At 42.2% G+C, this 18,613-nt stretch overlaps 1 protein-coding gene across 1 annotated transcript; it reads left to right on the forward strand.

Moving 5' to 3' along the window:
- Positions 1 to 6,012: 6,012 nt before the first annotated feature.
- Positions 6,013 to 16,823, forward strand: LOC131203630 (uncharacterized protein K02A2.6-like; the record flags this gene model as incomplete). The annotated part of the gene is made up of 2 exons (XM_058194077.1): positions 6,013 to 6,092; positions 16,064 to 16,823. Coding segments are annotated over exons 1-2 (840 nt in total), but the record flags the coding sequence as incomplete, so codon positions are not given.
- Between the last annotated feature and the right edge of the window lie 1,790 nt (positions 16,824 to 18,613).

Raw genomic sequence — 18,613 nt, forward strand, 5'->3', positions numbered from 1 at the left:
CAGGGCTGGGGCCGGATGCTCCTCCTCTGCAGCCTGCTTGGGCATGGAGCCAGGGCTGGGACCGGAGGTGCCCCCTCCTCTGCAGCTTGTCTGGGCATGGAGCCAGGACTGGGGCCGGGAGGCATACATTCCTCCGTGTTCGGGAGCAGATAAGCAGACCCCAGCTGCGGTGAGAGCGGACAAGACACAACATAATGCTTGAGTGACTCCATCCAGCCACCTCATTCTCTGTTGCCCCGTTCTTCTTTTGCCCTCAATCTTTCCCAGCATTAGGCTCTTCTCCAGTGAGTCCTTCTTTCTCATTAGGTGGCCAAAGTATTTCAATTTCATCTTCAGGATCTGGCCTTCTAAAGAGCAGTCAGGGTTGATCTCCTCTAGGACTGACTTGTTTGTTCGCCTTGCAGTCCAAGGGACTCGCAGGAGTCTTCTCCAGCACCAGAGTTCAAAGGCCTCAATTCTTTGGTCCTCAGCCTTTCTTATGGTCCAGCTTTCACAGCCATACATTGCAACTGGGAAAACCATAGCCTTGACTATACACACTTTTGTTGGCAGGGTGATGTCTCTGCTTTTTAGTACACTATCTAGATTTGCAATAGCTTTCCTCCCCAGGAACAAGCGTCTTTTAATTTCTTGGCTGCAGTCCCCATCTTGGAGCCCAGGAAAATACAATCTGTCACTACCTCCATTTCTTCCCCATCTATCTGCCAGGAATTGAGAGGGCCGGATGCCATGATCTTAATTTTCTTAATGTTGAGTTTCAAGCCAACTGTTGCACTCTCCTCCTTCACCCGCATCAAAAGGCTCTTTAGTTCCTCTTCGCTTTCTGCCATTAGAGTGGTATCATCTGCATATCTGAGGTTGTTGATGTTTCTCCCGGCAATCTTAATTCCAACTTTTGATTCATCTAGCCCCACCTTTCTCATGATGTGCTCTGCATATAAGTTAAATAGGCAGGGTGATAGTATACAGCCTTGCCGGACTCCTTTCCCAATTTTGAAGCAATCAGTGGTTCTGTGTCCAGTTCTCACTGTTGCTTCTTAACCCGCATACAGGTTTCTTATGTACTAAGGTAAGCTTAATGCATAAGATTTTATAGTAAAGGTAGGAGCATGATGCCACTTGGAAAATCCTAAGTTTTCTCAAGCCTTCCCCATGTTCATGGAGTTGGTCTTTTTCATTACTTGTTATAACATCTTTTTAACGGAAAAAAAATAAACAAGGAAAGTAACAGATGGTGCTTCTCCCTAACTTCTAGTCCTGTTAGTGGCAGGGCTTTGGGGATGTCAGAGCACTCCAATTTTATCTTTAAATTGTTCTCTTTATGGGTTTAAGACCAACACAATTTTGGAGACTAAATTAGAGCACTCTGAAAAACCCATCAATTCCAGTTCTGGCACACCTAAATTAATTGGAACGGAAACAAAAAGGAAAGGGATGGATCTATACTAATTACTACTAATAGATCAGTAAGTAGTCAATCCAAGTTGAAGGTTTATGCAAATGGACTTCCTGGGAATGAGGGGAAAACTAAATGGCATTTCCTAATGCCCATTATCAAATATTAAAAAATGCCTTATGTCAAATTCGGATGCTAATCCAGTTAACTTAGTGTTACCTACTCTGACTGGCAGAGTCATTCAGTTCTCAAATCATACCTGGGAAATATGAGGTATATATTTTACAGTTGAATTATGGCCTTTCCACAACAGCATAATAGCTACAATGAATATAATGGCTGGGGAAAAAATGTTAGAAACCACTGCTGGACTTCAGTAACTTATTCATATACATTTATTTCACAATAAGCTGATTATCTGGAAAAGCACCAAGGTACTTCTTTTCCAGGTTTGAGTTAAAAAATAAATAGATCTTATAAAATTAAAACTCAATCCTCACTCTTCCCCTCAAGTGGAAGAAATTAATTACCGGTACACATACCCTTAGAAAGCATTCTTAAAACTTTCTCTAACAACTATTATTAATACTCCTGGGTAGGGTGGCTTTTTAAAATGTTATTAATTTAGTTATTTCAGTTTAATAACCTAATTTTCCTAGGAGGCACAAGACAGATACATCACCCAGTCCAATTTAAACACTGTTTTAAAAAAACCATACAAATTAGATCTATGCAAATGATTTGGCAGGGTGCCTAAAGCAAAGAATCATGTAGATGCTCAGGAGCTAGAGGAGGCCTCAGGAGACTTAAGTTCAAAGCCATCTTCAACCAGAGAAGCTAACCAGGTGACTCTAAGCCAAACATTATCTCACAGCGCAACCTATTTCTCCAATATTGTGGTGGAGGCAAGGACTGGAAATGAGAGTGTGGTGTTCCTATTAACTCATGGTGGGAAATGTAACAAGAAAATAAATCAATGCCCTCCCCCCTCGATAGCAATAGCACTTAGACTTATATACCGCTTCATAGTGTTTTACAAAGTTGGCATATTGCCCCCAACCATCTGGGTCCTCATTTTACTGACTTCAGAAGGATGGAAAGCTGAGTCAATCTTGAGCCGATCAGAATCGAACTCCTGGCAGTGAGCAGTGAGCTCAAAGCACTAAGGCAATTGCTTTCTCCCAAAAATATGGTGAGGATTTTCCAAAATTCTCAGTGCGTGCACCAAGGTTACTTCTCCTGGGATTGTTCATGAAGACTCCCTTAGGTTGTTGGTAAATCTTGATTATGACTGTGGTATATTGCTCATAAATTTTAAAATAAGTATGAACAAAAGGGAACCATATCATTCCAACACAACACACTGCCAATGGGCAAGGCAGCCAGTTTTCCCACTAGTAACGAATTCAACAGAGTGGGACATGGCCCCGCATAGATACCACCTTCATGGGAGAGCTTTGGTGATGAGGTGTCCAGGATCAATCAGGATGGCATCATTTGTTGACAATGGTTATAGCCAGTTCCTACAATGGCTGAAGATAGAGCTGAAAGAAATATAGTTGCAGAACTAAGCCTGAAACCTCTATCATTTGTTCATGGATTAGACTGATATCCCACCTTCCCTCCACAAGTTCAAGGCAGCATTTAATATATTCCAAGCAACATTGTTCAAAGTTACCTGGATCATTTTCATTGCTCACAGTCAACTTGACTTGTCTACTTCAGTATTACCAAGTTGAGGAGCTCGATCTCTGACCAGATTCAGCTTCGTGCTTCTGGGAGCAATGTGTGATCGCAGCTGTTTCTTCCTTTTAACTGCTAGTGGGGGTTTGAACTGATTGGGTGGGAGCTTGGCTGTGCTCTGATTGGATGGGGTTTTTTTTTGTGCTCTGATTGGCTGGGGGTGTGTCCTGTGTTGGTGGGGGCTTGGTTGTGCTCAGTTTAGTCTGTGTTGCAGGGGGATTTGAGCTGGTGAGCTGCATAGCTGTTGTTTGGCTTTGTGGTCGTGCTACATCTTCATAGTGGGTGTCAGTCTGCTGCATGTATGGATTGGAGGGGTTTGAAATGGCTAGTGTTGCAGCTGCGGTCTGGCTTCTGGTCCTTGGTCGTGCTTCATGATCAGTGTGGGTTTGGGTCTGCTTTCTGGGTGGATGTGCGGTGGTGACATCCTGTGTGGCCCTCGTGAGTGTGGGTCTGGTGTCATTCCTCGTGTTAGGGACTCGTTTGTCAATAAGGGCGGGTTTCCAAATGGCTGGTAGGCGGGAGGTGTCATCTCGTTTGTTCATGCTGTGTGGGCGTGTTTCTATCTCAATGGCTTCTCTGATTATTCTGTTGTTAAAGTGTTCAGTTTTGGCGATAGTTCTGGTCTTTTTAAAGTCAATATCATGTCCTGTGACTTTAAAGTGTTGGACCAGGGAAGAAGTTGGTTCCTCTTTTTTGAATGAGGTCTTGTGGTCTTCAATCGTGCACTTATTCTTCTGTTGGTTTGTCCAATGTATGTGGTGGGGCAGGCGGTGCATGGGATTTCATATACTCCTTGATTTTCTAACTCAATTTTGTCTTTGGGGTTTCTTAGGATGGTGGATATTTTTCTGTTTGTGCAGAATGCTGTCTTGATGTTGTGTTTGTGGAGGATCTTGCTGATTCTGTCTGTGGTGCCTTTTATATATGGGAGGAGGGCTGTGCCGTTTTCTTGTTCTCTGTCTTGGATTTTAGTGGGGGGTTCTTTTGGATTACCTTGGTAATCTTATTTGTTTGGAATCCATTGGATGTTAGTACGTTAGTGAGAGTGTCTAGTTCGGGTTTTAGGTGTTGTTCATCAGCTAAGCATTTTGTTCTGGAGATGAGTGTCTTGGCTACGGAGTTGATCTGTGCTGGGTGGTGGTGTGAGAGTGCGTGCAGATAGCGGTTTGTGTGTGTTTTCTTCTGGTAGATGGTGTGTCCTAGGGAGCCATTGGGTTTCTGTAGACTAAGACATCCAGGAAGGGAAGTTGGTTATTAACTTCTGTTTCCATGGTGAACTGTATTTTGGGGTGTAGGCTATTGAGGTGTGTGAGGAAGTTGTCAAGATTTTCTTTCCCGTGTGGCCAGATTATGAAGGTGTCTACATATCTGAGCCAGAGTTTGGGTTTGTGATCAGATTTTTCTAGAGCTTGGGTTTCAAAGTGTTCCATGTAGAGATTGGCAATGACAGGTGAGAGGGTGATCCCATGGGTGCTCCTTCTACTTGTTTGTATTTTGTCCATTATAGATGAAGTATGTGTTGGATAGGCAGTGGTTGGTCAGATCTAGGATGTGCTTGGGGGGGTTATATTTGTTTTGGATAGCTGTCAAGGCTTCTTTGATTGGCACTTGGGTGAAGAGGGATATGACATCAAAGCTCACGAGTAGGTCGCTGGGCTGTAAGTTTTGTTTCTTTATGATCTCTATGAACTGGAATGAGTTTTTTACGTGTGAGGTGATGGATTCTGCATAGGGCTGTAGTTGTTTGGCGAGAAATTTGGCTAGGTTTTGTAGAGGTGAGCCTATGGAGCTGACTATGGGTCTGAGTGGGGTTCCTTCTTTGTGTATCTTGGGGAGGCCATAGAGCTTAGGGCATCTGGATGATTTCTCTCTGGGAATGATTCTTTGTTGGATTTCTTCGCTGATGGGGGAGGCCAACACAGGACACACCCCCAGCCAATCAGAGCACAAAAAAAACCCCATCCAATCAGAGCACAGCCAAGCTCCCACCCAATCAGTTCAAACCCCCACTAGCAGTTAAAAGGAAGAAACAGCTGCGATCACACATTGCTCCCAGAAGCACGGTTGAAGCCTGAAGATGAGAATGAGACTTTCGCGTCGCTAAGACACTTCCAATTTTACACGGGAGAAAACCCGAACAACCAAAGACCTATACACACACACACACACACACACACACACACACACACACACACACACACACAAAAAATATTGACATTCCTCTTCCGTCTTTCCAGTCTAGAGGGAAAGGGTATGCAAGATTGGTAGGATTAATGCCCTATAAATGGTCCTCTTTTATATCTTCATGTTCTTCATTCCTAAAATTGGTTTGTTTCTTAATTTGTTTCCATGATTTCTTCCCCAGATTCCCAAAGTGACTCACGCCTAAGGCAAAATACAAAGCATCATACAATCCAAATTACCAAATAAAATATTACATCAATTAAAAATCTGCCCAAAACTCCATTAAATAATAAAACAATAAAATAAAACCACTGAATACACTGAATCCTCAATTTATGACCACAACTGAGCCTAGCTGTTAAGTGAGTTTTGCTCCAATGTTGTGACCTTTCTTGCCACAGTTGTTAAATAAATCATTGCTGTTGTTAAGTTAGTAAGCATGGTTGTTAAGTGAAAATCTGGCTTCCCCTTTGACTTTGCTTGTCAGAAAGTCATTGAAGTTGATCACATGACCCTGGGATACTGCAATTGTTCAAATTTTGATCGTGTGTCCACAGGGATGATGCAACGGTTGTAAGTATGAAAAACGGTGATAAGTCACGTTTTCAGTGCCCTTGTAATTTTAAATAGTCACTAAATGAGTGGTTGTATGTTGAGGACTACGTGTAGCATTCTTTTATAATAGCAGCATGAATTACCATTGTTATCTCTTGAAAGCAGAAATAAAGAAAAGTCTTCACCTTTCACTATTTGGCAGTGTTCATTCAAGGTGAGCATCTCCGTGAAAGGAGTAATCTGCCCCTTTCTTGACTCCATCCCACCTGGAAAGCATTTCAAAGGTACAACAGGTGAGTGCACCAATTTTTTAGGGTTTTTTAGGAGTTAGAGAAGATGAAAAATGTACTTCTTGTCATATATTAGATATCCTGATACCAGTTAACAGAGGAGATGACCATTTATAACAAGTGGGCCACATATGGTCCATACTGATTGGCAAAACAATGATTTTAAGAAGTTATTAACAAGGAGAGATTAGGAGAGCAATTATTATTGTATGTATAGGTGGCTTTTGTTTATTTTTATTGAAATTTATTTATTTATTCTCTACATTTTATCCCACTGCAATCCAGAGACTTGGCAGTGTACATAAAATATGAAACCCAATAAAACCTTCACAATAATACACTTATAAACAATGCCGGTTTGTTTTATAAAGTTATAAAGCAGAAAACTACAAGCAAAAGCAAAGAAAAAAAGGAAAATAAAAATGGCTTCATAAAATTGGGAGCAGGGTCTTCAGAACAGCTTTGCGTTTAAAAGCTTCCAAAATATTAACAAGTAGGGAATTATTATTCAATTATTCAGATTGTTGTATAGCATAAAACTGCTTTAAATTAATAAATGAAATTAATTTCTTTATATGATTCACCTTTATGATCCATTGAAATATTATTTGTAGAAATGCTTTAAATCTCTCTTCTGTTTTTAAAAACTTATTCTTTTTTTTTCATTTCCACAATTTGTATAGTTTAATAAAATGTCCATATCAATAATAAATTTGTCTAGCCTGAACAATCAACAAGCATTCTATTAGTATCATGTTAACTATATTATATTAGGCAGATTTTCATTAGGTTTAAAATAGTAAGAACAAGATTTTTAATTATATGTTATATGAAACACTCACTTTCACTGGATTACATTACAGGATTTCACTGCAATTTTATACTATCTACCTAGCATATCAATAGATAGTTGGAGTTATTTTCACTAAGTTACTGTCTCTTTTATCACTGTTATATATAACACACAGAGGGGGGAAACTCTTGTTGTAGACAAATTTGTTTAGGCATGATATACTGAAAAGGAGAGAATTAAAATCAAGAAAAGTGATTTTTATCCTCAAATGACCAATATGAAGCAAAATGTTTAAGGAAGTTAATTTGATTGGGCTTCTTTCTACTGAGGGGGAAAAATAGGGTTAAATTGAAGAGATGTTTATGTGAAGCATAATGTTTGCTGGACCTCTGCATAGATTTTATATGAATGATTCATAGTTTTGGAATTGTATCTGGAATAAGTTGACAGCTTGGTAGGCACAGAACACGTTTTACAGATTTGAAAGGCAAGTTATTACATAAGTGAGTAAAATCTAACTGGTTTCCAGAGTCCAGCTTTGAAGGGGGGGAAAGTGGCAAAGAAAATATCAGGTATGCTTTAGAAAGAGAGAGTTTGCTTCAAAAGAAAAAGTTTGAGAGTAAATATTTATAACATTGTACTGATTTGTATCATTTACAAAAACCTGTAGTTTTGTTTGAGGGAAAGTGGACAATTGCCAATATTGTATTTAACAGTGGCCACCATGGTTAGATTTGTAGTCACTCTTGCAGATGCAAAAAATCTCTTCTGTTCATGGTCCTTTCCTCCCTGTTGAGGTGAAGAAGTCGCTACCTTTTCTCAACTAGACAGAAAACCACAACAGCATGAAATTTGCTGCCCTTTCTATTGCCAACCATTCTCCAGCCTCAGTTGTGTGTGCTTCAATGCTCTGCAGAGTTCTTTCCAAGGCAATGGAAGAACAGATTTCACACACCATGAGTTAGTCCTCAATAATAAATATCTGTATAGCTAATAACACCTTACCTTGTTTCTTTAAAGAACAAGATTAAGGTAATGTTGAGGGGACAAGAGGAAAGCCATTATTTTCAATGAACAATTGGACAGGCATGGCCTTCCTTAGAACATTGCAAAAAGCAATTATGTACTAAAGTTAAACAATCACTTGTATAATCTAGTGCTGAAGCAAAGGAATGAACCTGGTTGAGCTGGTGCATGGCCTCTTCTGTGTGAATTCTTGGCAAATGTTTTGCAATGAATGGTAGCCTGACCATTGGCAGTTTTGTGACTTCTGTTCTTGGGTTGATGATTTGATTCCCATCTTCTGAAAGAGATAGGTGAGCAAAATAGACTTATCAATGAAATCGAACCCTATTTACCTATTTAGGTACCCTGTTTTCCCTAAAATAAGACATCCCCTGATAATAAGCCCAATTGGGCTTTTGAGCACATGTGCTAAAATAAGCTCCCCCGCAAAAATAAGCCCTCCCTGAAAATATTTAAACGCATGTGCAGTCAGTCCCTGCCATTTCCTCTAGTTACAGTTAGGGAGACAGAGCTAAATCAGGTAAGACGGCAAGAGGAGCCCCGTCTTGCTCCATGCGCCCCAACATAATAAAACATCCCCGAAAATAAGGCTAAGCACTCAGGGGTGAAATCTAAAAATTTTCCCTACCGGTTCTGTGGGCATGGCTTAATTGGTGGGCGTGGCTTGGTGGTCAGATGACTGAGTGGGCATGGCCAATAACAATAAATAATAAAAATAATAAACAAAGTATAAAAAACAATAAGAGGTATAAAAAACCAACTTTCACACTTTACACACACATAACACAACACAACACAACTGACTCACACACAATGTAAAAGTAGCTGCACTTCACACTTCACACTTCACACAGCCACAAAAAGCTCAAAAACCAACTTTCACACTTTACACACACACAACTCTCTCTCTCTCACACACACACACACACACACACACACACAAAATGCCATATACAGCTTTCTGAGATTTTGTGTGTTTGTGTAGTTAGAGTGAAACATTACAGAAACACCCAAATCTCAGAAAGCTGCACAAATATTTTATTTTATTATTTTATTTTATTTTATGGTGGACTTCAAATCCCACAGTTCCTCAGCCAGCAAAGCAGGAAGTCAAAGCAAGCTTTTTTTTTCTTCAGTAGCTGAAGAAAGCATGCAGTTGCAGCCGGAAAGGAGCAGTAATTATAGGTAAGTGAGGAGGGAGAATTGGCTGGGCTTGGGTGGGGGCTCTTGTAAGTGGGGGCTGTTAAAAAGTGAGTTTAAATAGATTCTGAAAGGGACTTGGTAAAGGACTGTATGATAAAGTGGGCACAAAATTTTCAGGAGCCAATATTATTGGAAACTTGGGAAAAAATTTGGGTTAGAAATGTTAAATTCACGCAGGCACAGAATCTGAGGGAAAATTTTTATAAAATGTTTTATAGATGGCATCTAGATCCTAAAAAATTATTGTGTATGTATCCAGATATGCAAGCAAAATGTTGGAGATGTAATTGTGATGACGCTACATATTTTCACATTTGGTGGACTTGTAAGGACATAAAGGCCTTTTGGATAAAAATTTGGTGGATTTTACAAAATGTTTTGAAAAAGAAGATAAAGTTCCTGCCGCAATTTTTCTTGTTGGGAATTATTACGGATTGTACAGTAATTGAGACTAAATTGATTTTAAATCTAATAGCTGCAGCAAGATTACTAATAGGACAATATTGGAAGAAAAAAGAAGTACCAACAATAGAAGAATGGATATTGAAAGTTGCCAATTTGGCTGAGATGGCGAAGATATCAGCCTTTTTGAAAGACAATACGCAAGAAAGATACTTAAAGGAATGGAAAAAATGGATTGACTATATTCAACGTAGATATCAGACTAAGAGTTATCAGACTGTTTTGAATGATTATGATGTATTATTTTGATTGCTTTTGGGGAAGTTAGGAATTGATGATTGTAGGGGTATAATTAAGTTGGGACGAAATTTTTTTAGCATATGTTTGTTTTACTTTTAACTATACCTTGTGCTCGTTCCGGGAAGTCGGGGGGGGAGGGGGGTTGCGAAGGGAGGGGGGGGAGGGGGGAAAGGGGGGGAAAAATTTTGTAAAACTTTTTGAATAAAAAAAAAAAAGTGAGTTTAAAAGCCTGTGAAAATCAGGAAACTCCTCTGGGATCGTGAGAGGAGGCTTTTAAAACCTCCGGTTTTTTTCTTTTTTCTTTTCCCCCTTCGGCTGAAGGGTTTTTTTTAAAAAAAACCTTTTAAAATGTTCTGATGATCTCTGCTCAGCCCCGCGATCATCAGAGGGTGTTTTTTTTTACTTTTCAAGGCATGTTTCAGCTGAAGAAAAACTTTTAAAAGTAAAAAAAAACAAACCTCTGCTGATGGTGCGCCTCAGCAGAGGCAGGGGGGGTGGAGCCAGGGATTTTTGCTACCAGTCCTCCGAACCAGCAGCTGCCATCACTACCTAATCGGGAGAGCTGGTGCGAACCGGGAACATTTCACCCCTGCAAGCACTTATTTTGGGGTTTTAAAAAATATAAGACATGGTCTTATTTTCAGGGAAAAACGGTATTTATGTGCTGCCTTTCAAAGCAAAAAATCATCCTGATCATCCTTTGTCTTTACATGAATAAACATGTGGGGGAATTTAGACCTTGGTCTTTTATATACTGTTTATTTCTATCTATATCCAATCGAAGATATTTGTGAGATCTTGCCCATTCTGTAAAAGAATCTGTCATAGGAAGGTACAATCAATTCTGAAACACATATTAAGCAACTAGCATAGGAATACATTTCAAAGAAACTAACCCAATTCATTCTTTTTGAATCTTGAAAGATATTTAATTTAATACTTAAGTCTTCCAGTACACCACATGGAGTTTGTTTCTTGTTTACACCAATCAATATATATTGGATAACTTGAAAAAATATATTTTACTAAGACTTGATATAACTGTTTCAGCTCTTCCTAGCAATAAACAGTTTTAGATTTGTTTTCCAGCTAGAAATATCTGCTATTGCATTTTTCCAGCTCAATTAATCATTTTAAATGAATCTTTAATTTTGTCAAGTAAATTTCTAAATATTCAACCTATACAAAATATTAAACTCCATTGCTATTTACAGATGTTGCCTTTCTTTCTCTAGCAAATCCCATGTTAATATTTGAGATTTTGCTTTATTAAGCTGATAACCTGACACAAGGCCATTTTTTTAAAAAGGCCTCGTTATTTCTGAGGGAGAAAGAAAGAACACTATATCAGGAACATTATCATGCATATATTACATGAAGTCTTCCCAGAACGTTCTAAAAATCTTATCTATGAAAGTCAGCTAGTTTCAAGTTTAAGAAGTAGACCCGACATGTAAATCATCATCATCAGTAGAACAATTGAAAGAGTCAACTTTATTGGAATGTTACTATATTTCAATAATATAGAATTCCAAGTAATGAGACACTTCAGAGAATTAACATGAAATTCCTTATAAGCAGGGGTCACCTTCAAAAATTTTAGCAAGGGGTTCTCTGCCCGGTTGCTGGGTGGGTGTGGCCATGCTGGGTGTGGCCTAGTCAGCCTCCTGCACCATGCTGGGTGGGTGTGTTTTGCCCTCCCCGGCCTCTGGAGGCTTTCCTTGAGCCTCCGGGAGGGCAAAAATGGTCTCCCCAGCCTCTGAGGCCTTCCTGAACTTCTGGTAGGCCCATTTTTTACTCTCCCCGAGCCTCTGCACGTGCTCTGTACTTATTTGCATCCAAAATGGGCTGCATGGGGACTCCTGGGAGGCGCAGGGTGGGGTGGGTGGGGCCAGCCAGGAGTGGAATTTGGGGGTTCTCCAAACTGCACAGAATCTTAGCTAGAGGATCTCCCGAACCCCTGTGGATCCTAGCAGCTCACCCCTGCATATAAGTCTATAGAAAAATAAATTTGACTCTGTTTAGTGGGTATTATTTTCAGATAAGGAACCTAAGAGTTGATATTTCAATTTCCTTTGTAGAAAAGAATAGCTTAGAATTATCTTTATTTATATTTATTGCTTTTATTATCTTTATTCAAAACTTACTGCCTCTCATGCTTTGCACATCCAAGCAGCACACACAGTATTAAAATAAAATATATATATATAATAATTTATACATATTACATTGTTGTTATTAATATTACCTCCTATTTACAACACACTGGCAACAAATATTATTTTTCAGCATTTAGCAAATGCAGAACTCTGCACTGTAGTCCAAGACAGGAATTTATACTTTTCTCCTAAACCATTTCATTAGACTGCCTTCCCCTTTGATTATAATCCATCTTAAAACTTTCAGCAAGGTTTTTCAAATTAATATCTCACACTTTGGTTCCTTACTCTGATGGTGTCAAATTTCATACTGTGGATAGAGTTTCCAACATTTCTTCTTATCCCTGGCACCGATAGTATGCAGGATATTGTCTGTGTCAGGGTTCCAAGTAACACCCCCAATGAAATCAAATTCTGAGGCTTGAATTTCCTCAAAGCTAAACTTTATTATTAGAGATATCATATTGGCACATCTGTGAAAACCCGAATCTGAGAGCTTCCAGGTTTTCCACACCCAAAAGAAAGTTCAAGACCTTGCCCCTCTCCCACATGTCCACCACACATTCAATCAATTACTGTCCAGAACAGACGATACTTCCTCATTCTTCTCCAGACAGCTGCAGGGCCCCATGGCCTTGACTTTCTATAAATAATTTTACTGTGACTAGTACCTTCTCCTCTCTATGCAATCCCCGCTCCAATTTTCCACAGTAGAATTTGTGGCAGGCCTGAAGCCTGAAGGCGCAAAGGTAGAAATATGGCTTCCAGGTCTGACAGTCTGGTTGTTGTACTCTGTTTTGCTTTTGGTGTTATCTTCTTCATTAGTTATTGTTTTTAACTGAATTTTAGGATAAGAATGAAAAAAGGTGAAGATTTCCGGTGATACTTAGGAAATTACAAAAAATTTATGCCTAGGCATGAATATACAGTATATATATCAGTGCAGGGCTAGATATTCTCAAATGGTTATTGTTATGTATTAACAGTTGTGCCTTTAAATATTTGAGCGGGAAATCAGCACGTTGCTGATTGGACGAAGCCTCCAGCAGAACTGTATAAAAGGAGAGGTTTTTCCCCCAGCCTGTTGCTGGGTTCACCCTATATTAAAGAGCTGTTGTCACTACCCTGGTCTCCAGCCTCGTTACTTCCCGAACGTAACATTGGCGACGAAGGTGGGATCTCGAGGCTAAGGGGAACCAGAACCGAGCTGAAGCACGCTAGTTCCGAACCCAGCAAACTCAGGGCAGAAGCGGAAATGGCAAACACGCCCCCGCACCGCATACAACCCGGCAAGGAGAAATGGGAACATATATGACCCGTTTAAAAGCTTTCTAGCCAAGCCAACAGGGGATCCCTGATAACCGCAAAGCGGGCTTACTTCCAAGCCATTGCGGGCCGGAGGTAATCGAGATTGCGGAAGCCTGGCAGAGCCAACGCCGATACAATCGGTATCGTGGCCGACTCTGCAAACTTTGCTGAAGAACCATTTCGCACCGACGCCGCCCAAATACGTGCAGCGGTTTGAATTGGAGAACGTAGACAGATGGAGGCGAGTCCATCGGAGACTACATGGCCGCTTTAAGAAGAGCGCCCAAGGACTGCGGATACCGAGACTTAGGCACGAGGTGCTACTCGAGCAACTCATCCGAGGGGTCAAGGACATCCGCCTCGGCGACGGCGACTGCTAGCCAGGAGCAACCTGACTCTAGCCACCGCTCTGGGCGAAGCCAGAGCACACGAAATGTCTACTAAAGCAGCAGAGACCCTGCAAAAGCCTCTTCAATCCAAGGCGGCGCAAGAGCCAACGCCAGTACACCAGGAGGAGATTCAGTCCGAATCCGAAGGTGAGGCGAGGATGAGGAAGGGTCTGCCGGACCGAGAACGCGACACTGAGGACCGTGGCATGCGGAAGCTGCGGAGGGCAGCATCAGCGCCAACGCTGCAGGTTTAAAGATGTAACATGCCGGCGTGTGGGAAGAAAGGACACTTAGCTCAGGTTTGCAGAGCGCCCAACCTTCCCGCCGAAAATTCAAATCGGCCAATCAAAGCTGGAACCGGAAAGGCGGCCCGCGATTGGTTCAAACAAGAAAGGCGCGAAGTCTAACCAAACGACTGTCATTATAGGCCGCGCCTCACCCAAAGTGCAAAAGAAAATTTTCACAAAGCCCAAGATCGAGGGAGTACGGTGCAGGCTTGGAGTAGACACGGATCAGCGATCACCATCATGTCCTGGGACACCCTGGCAAAGTTGCCGTCCGTCGCGGCGCCATCTGCAAGCACAGCGCCACGAGTACACGACTACCAGGGGAATCGCATCCCTGTTCGAGGGACCACCTCCGTCCGAGTCGAGTACGGCCCTCACAAAAAGACCCTGCCCATCACGATCGTCGAAGGAACTCTGCCCAGTCTGTTGGGGCTAGACTGGTTTCGTGCCCTGGGCATGGGAGTGACTGGCATCTACAGAAGTGACTGCAATTTGAAAGACATTCTCTTTAACGAGTTCGAAGATGTCTTCAAGGACTGCCTGGGCAAGTACAAGGGGACCCCTATTTCCTTCAACTTAGACCCCCAGGTAGCCCCCATTAGGCTTAAGGCGAGGAGAGTCCCTTTTGCCCTAAAACCAAAAATCGATAAGGAGCTGGACAAGCTCATAAATCAGGGGATTTTGGTGCCAGTCGATCACGCAAAGTGGGAGACGCCAATCGTCACCCCCATTAAACCGGACGGGTCAATTAGAATTTGCGCTGACTACAAGGCGACGCTTAACAAGGCCTTACAGAAAAGCGCGTACCCGGTTCCCGTAGTGCAACACCTATTGCACTCTTTGGGGCAAGGGCAAGTCTTTGCAAAGTTAGACTTGGCCCAAGCCTACCAACAACTGCCAGTAGACGCCCGCACAGCCGAAGCCCAAACGATTGTGACGCACAGGGGGGCATTCAAGTGCACCCGATTGCAATTTGGGGTTAGCGTGGCACCAGGGCTGTTCCAAAACCTGATGGAACGACTACTGCAAGGGCTCCCAGGGGTAGTTCCCTACTTCGATGATGTCCTAATTTCAGGGGAAAACATGGAGGAATTGGGGGAGCGTTTAAGAAAGGTCTTGAGCATTTTCCGGACAGCCGGATTAAAGGTCAAGACAAATAAATGTCAGATAGGGGTCGAATCGGTCGATTTTTTGGGCTACCGGATAGACAAGAAAGGAATTCACCCTACTGAGAGCAAGGTTAAGGCAATTAGGAAGGCTCCAGCGCCCAAAAACAAAGCAGAGCTGCAGGCATTCCTGGGATTGGTTAATTTTTACGCGGTCTTTTTAAAGAACAAAGCAACCGTTGCGGAACCGCTGCATAGGCTCTTAGGGAAAAATACTGTTTGGTCTTGGGGAAAGTCAGAAAATAGGGCTTTTGAAGCAGTCAAGAACCTGCTCTCAAGTGATAGCCTGCTCATCCAATATCACGACTCACTACCCCTAGTGCTGGTTTGCGATGCGTCACCTTATGGGGTGGGGGCTGTACTCAGCCATAGACTTCAAACGGCACAGAAGCCCCTATAGCGTTCTACTCTAGAACGATGTCATCCCAGAGAGGAACTACAGCCAATTAGACAAAGAAGCATTAGCCGTTGTATCAGGGGTCAAAAAATTCCATGAGTATGTCTTTGGGCGGAATTTTGAAATTGTGACTGACCACAGACCGTTATTGGGACTACTGGCTGGCGATCGCCAACACCTGTGGCACTTCGCCACGTTTGACTCGATGGACTATATTTTAGCCGCTTACTCATACAAGCTGCAGCATCGACCGGGAAAAGAAGTGGGGCATGCAGGCGCTTTGAGCCGATGCCCACTGCCGGGGCGATCAAGATCCCACTCGGGACACCCATCCTCCTTATTGACTCGTTGGACTCTGGCCCAGTCACATCAAAGGAAGTGGCTCGGCATCATACCGGGACATTGTGTTAAGGACTGTACTCGGTTGGGTACAGAGGGTGGCCCGCTACGCGCCGAGCAGTTCAAAGAATTTGTTAAGAAACGTGATGAGCTCTCGGCTCAAGGGGGGTGCCTGTTATGGGGTGATCGTGTAATAATTCCTGTTAAGTTAAGGGGCAAGGTATTGGACCTCCTCCACGAGGGTCACCCAGGCATCGTGAGGATGAAGGGGTTAGCTAGGAGCTATGTATGGTGGCCACTCATGGACGCAGAGATTGCTGAGAGGGTAGGGAAATGCCAAGCTTGCCAAGAGTCCAGACCGCTACCTCCAACAGCCCCAGTCAGAGAATGGGAAAAGCCACAAGGGCCTTGGTCAAGAATCCACATTGACTTTGCTGGCCCCTTTCACGGCCAAACGTTCCTAGTGGTGGTGGACGCATTTTCCAAATGGTTAGAGATCATACTTATGAAGTCCACCACAGCCGAAACAGTAATCGCAACCCTGCGCCACCTATTCGCAACTCACGGGTTGCCGGACACTCTGGTGTCCGACAATGGGCCCCAATTCACGGCAGCCCAGTTTGAAGAGTACCTGGCAGAGGAAGGCATCCGACATGCCCTCTCTGCACCTTTCCACCCTGCGTCGAATGGCCTTGCAGAGCGTTCCGTCCGGAGCGCTAAGGAGGCATTGTCCAGGCTCAAGCCAGGTGACTGGCAAACAAAAATAGACTTTTTCCTAGCCGTCCAGCATAGAACCCCAAGCACAGCCACTGGGAAAAGCCCAGCCGAATTGCTAATGGGACGGAAACTCCGGTGCCCACTTGACCGTTTGAACCCCCATTACACACCCGAGGGTTACAAGGGGGAGATAGAAAAACAAGGAAATGAGCATAGGCGACGGGTGTGGGCCCGAAACTATGGGGACGGCCCTAGTTGGCTCAGGACAAGTAACAAAAGTAACAGGGCCAAAATCGTATGTGGTAGAGCTACCAGACAACCGAATGTGGCGCCACATAGATCAGTTAAGGAAACGAATAACTGACCAAACCGACCAACAGAGATAGAAAAATGACCAATACCACTTTGAATCCACAGCTGACAATGACCCGGGAGGCGCAAGACTTAGCTGAGGTCCCAGAGTTCCAGCGACGCCATCAGGTCCCGAGGAAACAGCAAGGAAAATCCAAAATTAATCCAAGGCCGGATGGCCAAGAAAAGAGTCGGCCAATAATCCAGAGCCCGATGGCCCAGAGAAAGAGCTGGAGGAGAAACAGCCCTCCGACCAGCTCAAACACCACCCAGAACTGAACCGCAGGTCAGAAAGAACTAGGAGACAGGTTATTTTATTTGACTACGCGAAAAATAACATGTAAATAAATATGTAAATAAGACCAAGTGTTTTCTGGGAGGGAGGAGTGTTATGTATTAACAGTTGTGCCTTTAAATATTTGAGCGGAAATCAGCACGTTGCTGATTGGAAGCCTCCAGCAGAACTGTATAAAAGGAGAGGTTTTTCCCCCAGCCTGTTGCTGGGTTCACCCTATATTAAAGAGCTGTTGTCACTACCCTGGTCTCCAGCCTCGTTACTTCCCGAACGTAACAGTTATTGCTAAAGATAAGAAAAGATAGCATGATTTAGTAAGTGCATCTGTAATTCCTTACCTGTATAGCCATTCCTCACCTGCACATCTCTAGAGATATACTCTTATTAAAACTAGTAATAAGAATTCTATTATGCTGAAAATTTGAATTAGATGTCTGAGATATTGACCATATTTAAGTGATATAAAACATTCTGTGATTTACATGGATTCTGATACTGTTGTGTACACAAGGATGTGCATATAATTGTCATTGTTGACAGAACTCTTAAGCCCATGTCCAAAATTATCCACAGATATATGCATAGTGAATAAGATCTTAGGTATAGGACAAAAAGTGTTGGTGTCAGGGGGCTTTAGAAGATTGCTTTTAGAGCTCCATTCATAATCAGCATCCAAAATCAAATGAAAATGTGCAGCCGAGACTCTTGATGAACCGTGCATACAGTATATAACCACAGAAATTGACCATAAATAAACTCCTGTCTGTGTCAAATCAGGCTGATGAGAAAACCCAATATTTCCCCACAAATGATTTATTAGGATTGCAATAACTTGGAAATAGGAATGCATGCAATCTTAGCCAATCTTCCATTTTATGTAAAGTTGCTGCCTTATCCTGCCAAACAGAATCAAGTGCAGAAATGTAATAAACAAAATGGAAACTTTACTTGGTCTAAAAGTGATTGTCTTTAAAATGACACTTCAAAATAAAATAAAATAAAAAGACTGCTGAGCCTCATTAACTTAGTTAGCTATGCTGCACAGGACATGTTTTCCATCTAACGGAAGACAAAAATATGTTTTTTCCTTGGGAAAAAGAATGGGAAACCTAATAGAGATTAAATACATTTTTAAAGGGTTTATTTATTTATATGTGGCACATCAGATGGATGGGATGTTTAGGAAAAAGCAACCAAACTTAGTTGCAAATCGTCAAGTGTGGAGACAGCAGTCAGCTATAATTGTGGCTGATGTGCAATAATTCCTTCCCAACAAGCTAAGACATAATGCAATATTCATATCAAATGAGGGA

This window comes from Ahaetulla prasina, chromosome 1 (genome assembly GCF_028640845.1).
Source record: "Ahaetulla prasina isolate Xishuangbanna chromosome 1, ASM2864084v1, whole genome shotgun sequence".
NCBI classification, from domain to species: Eukaryota; Metazoa; Chordata; class Lepidosauria; order Squamata; family Colubridae; genus Ahaetulla; species Ahaetulla prasina.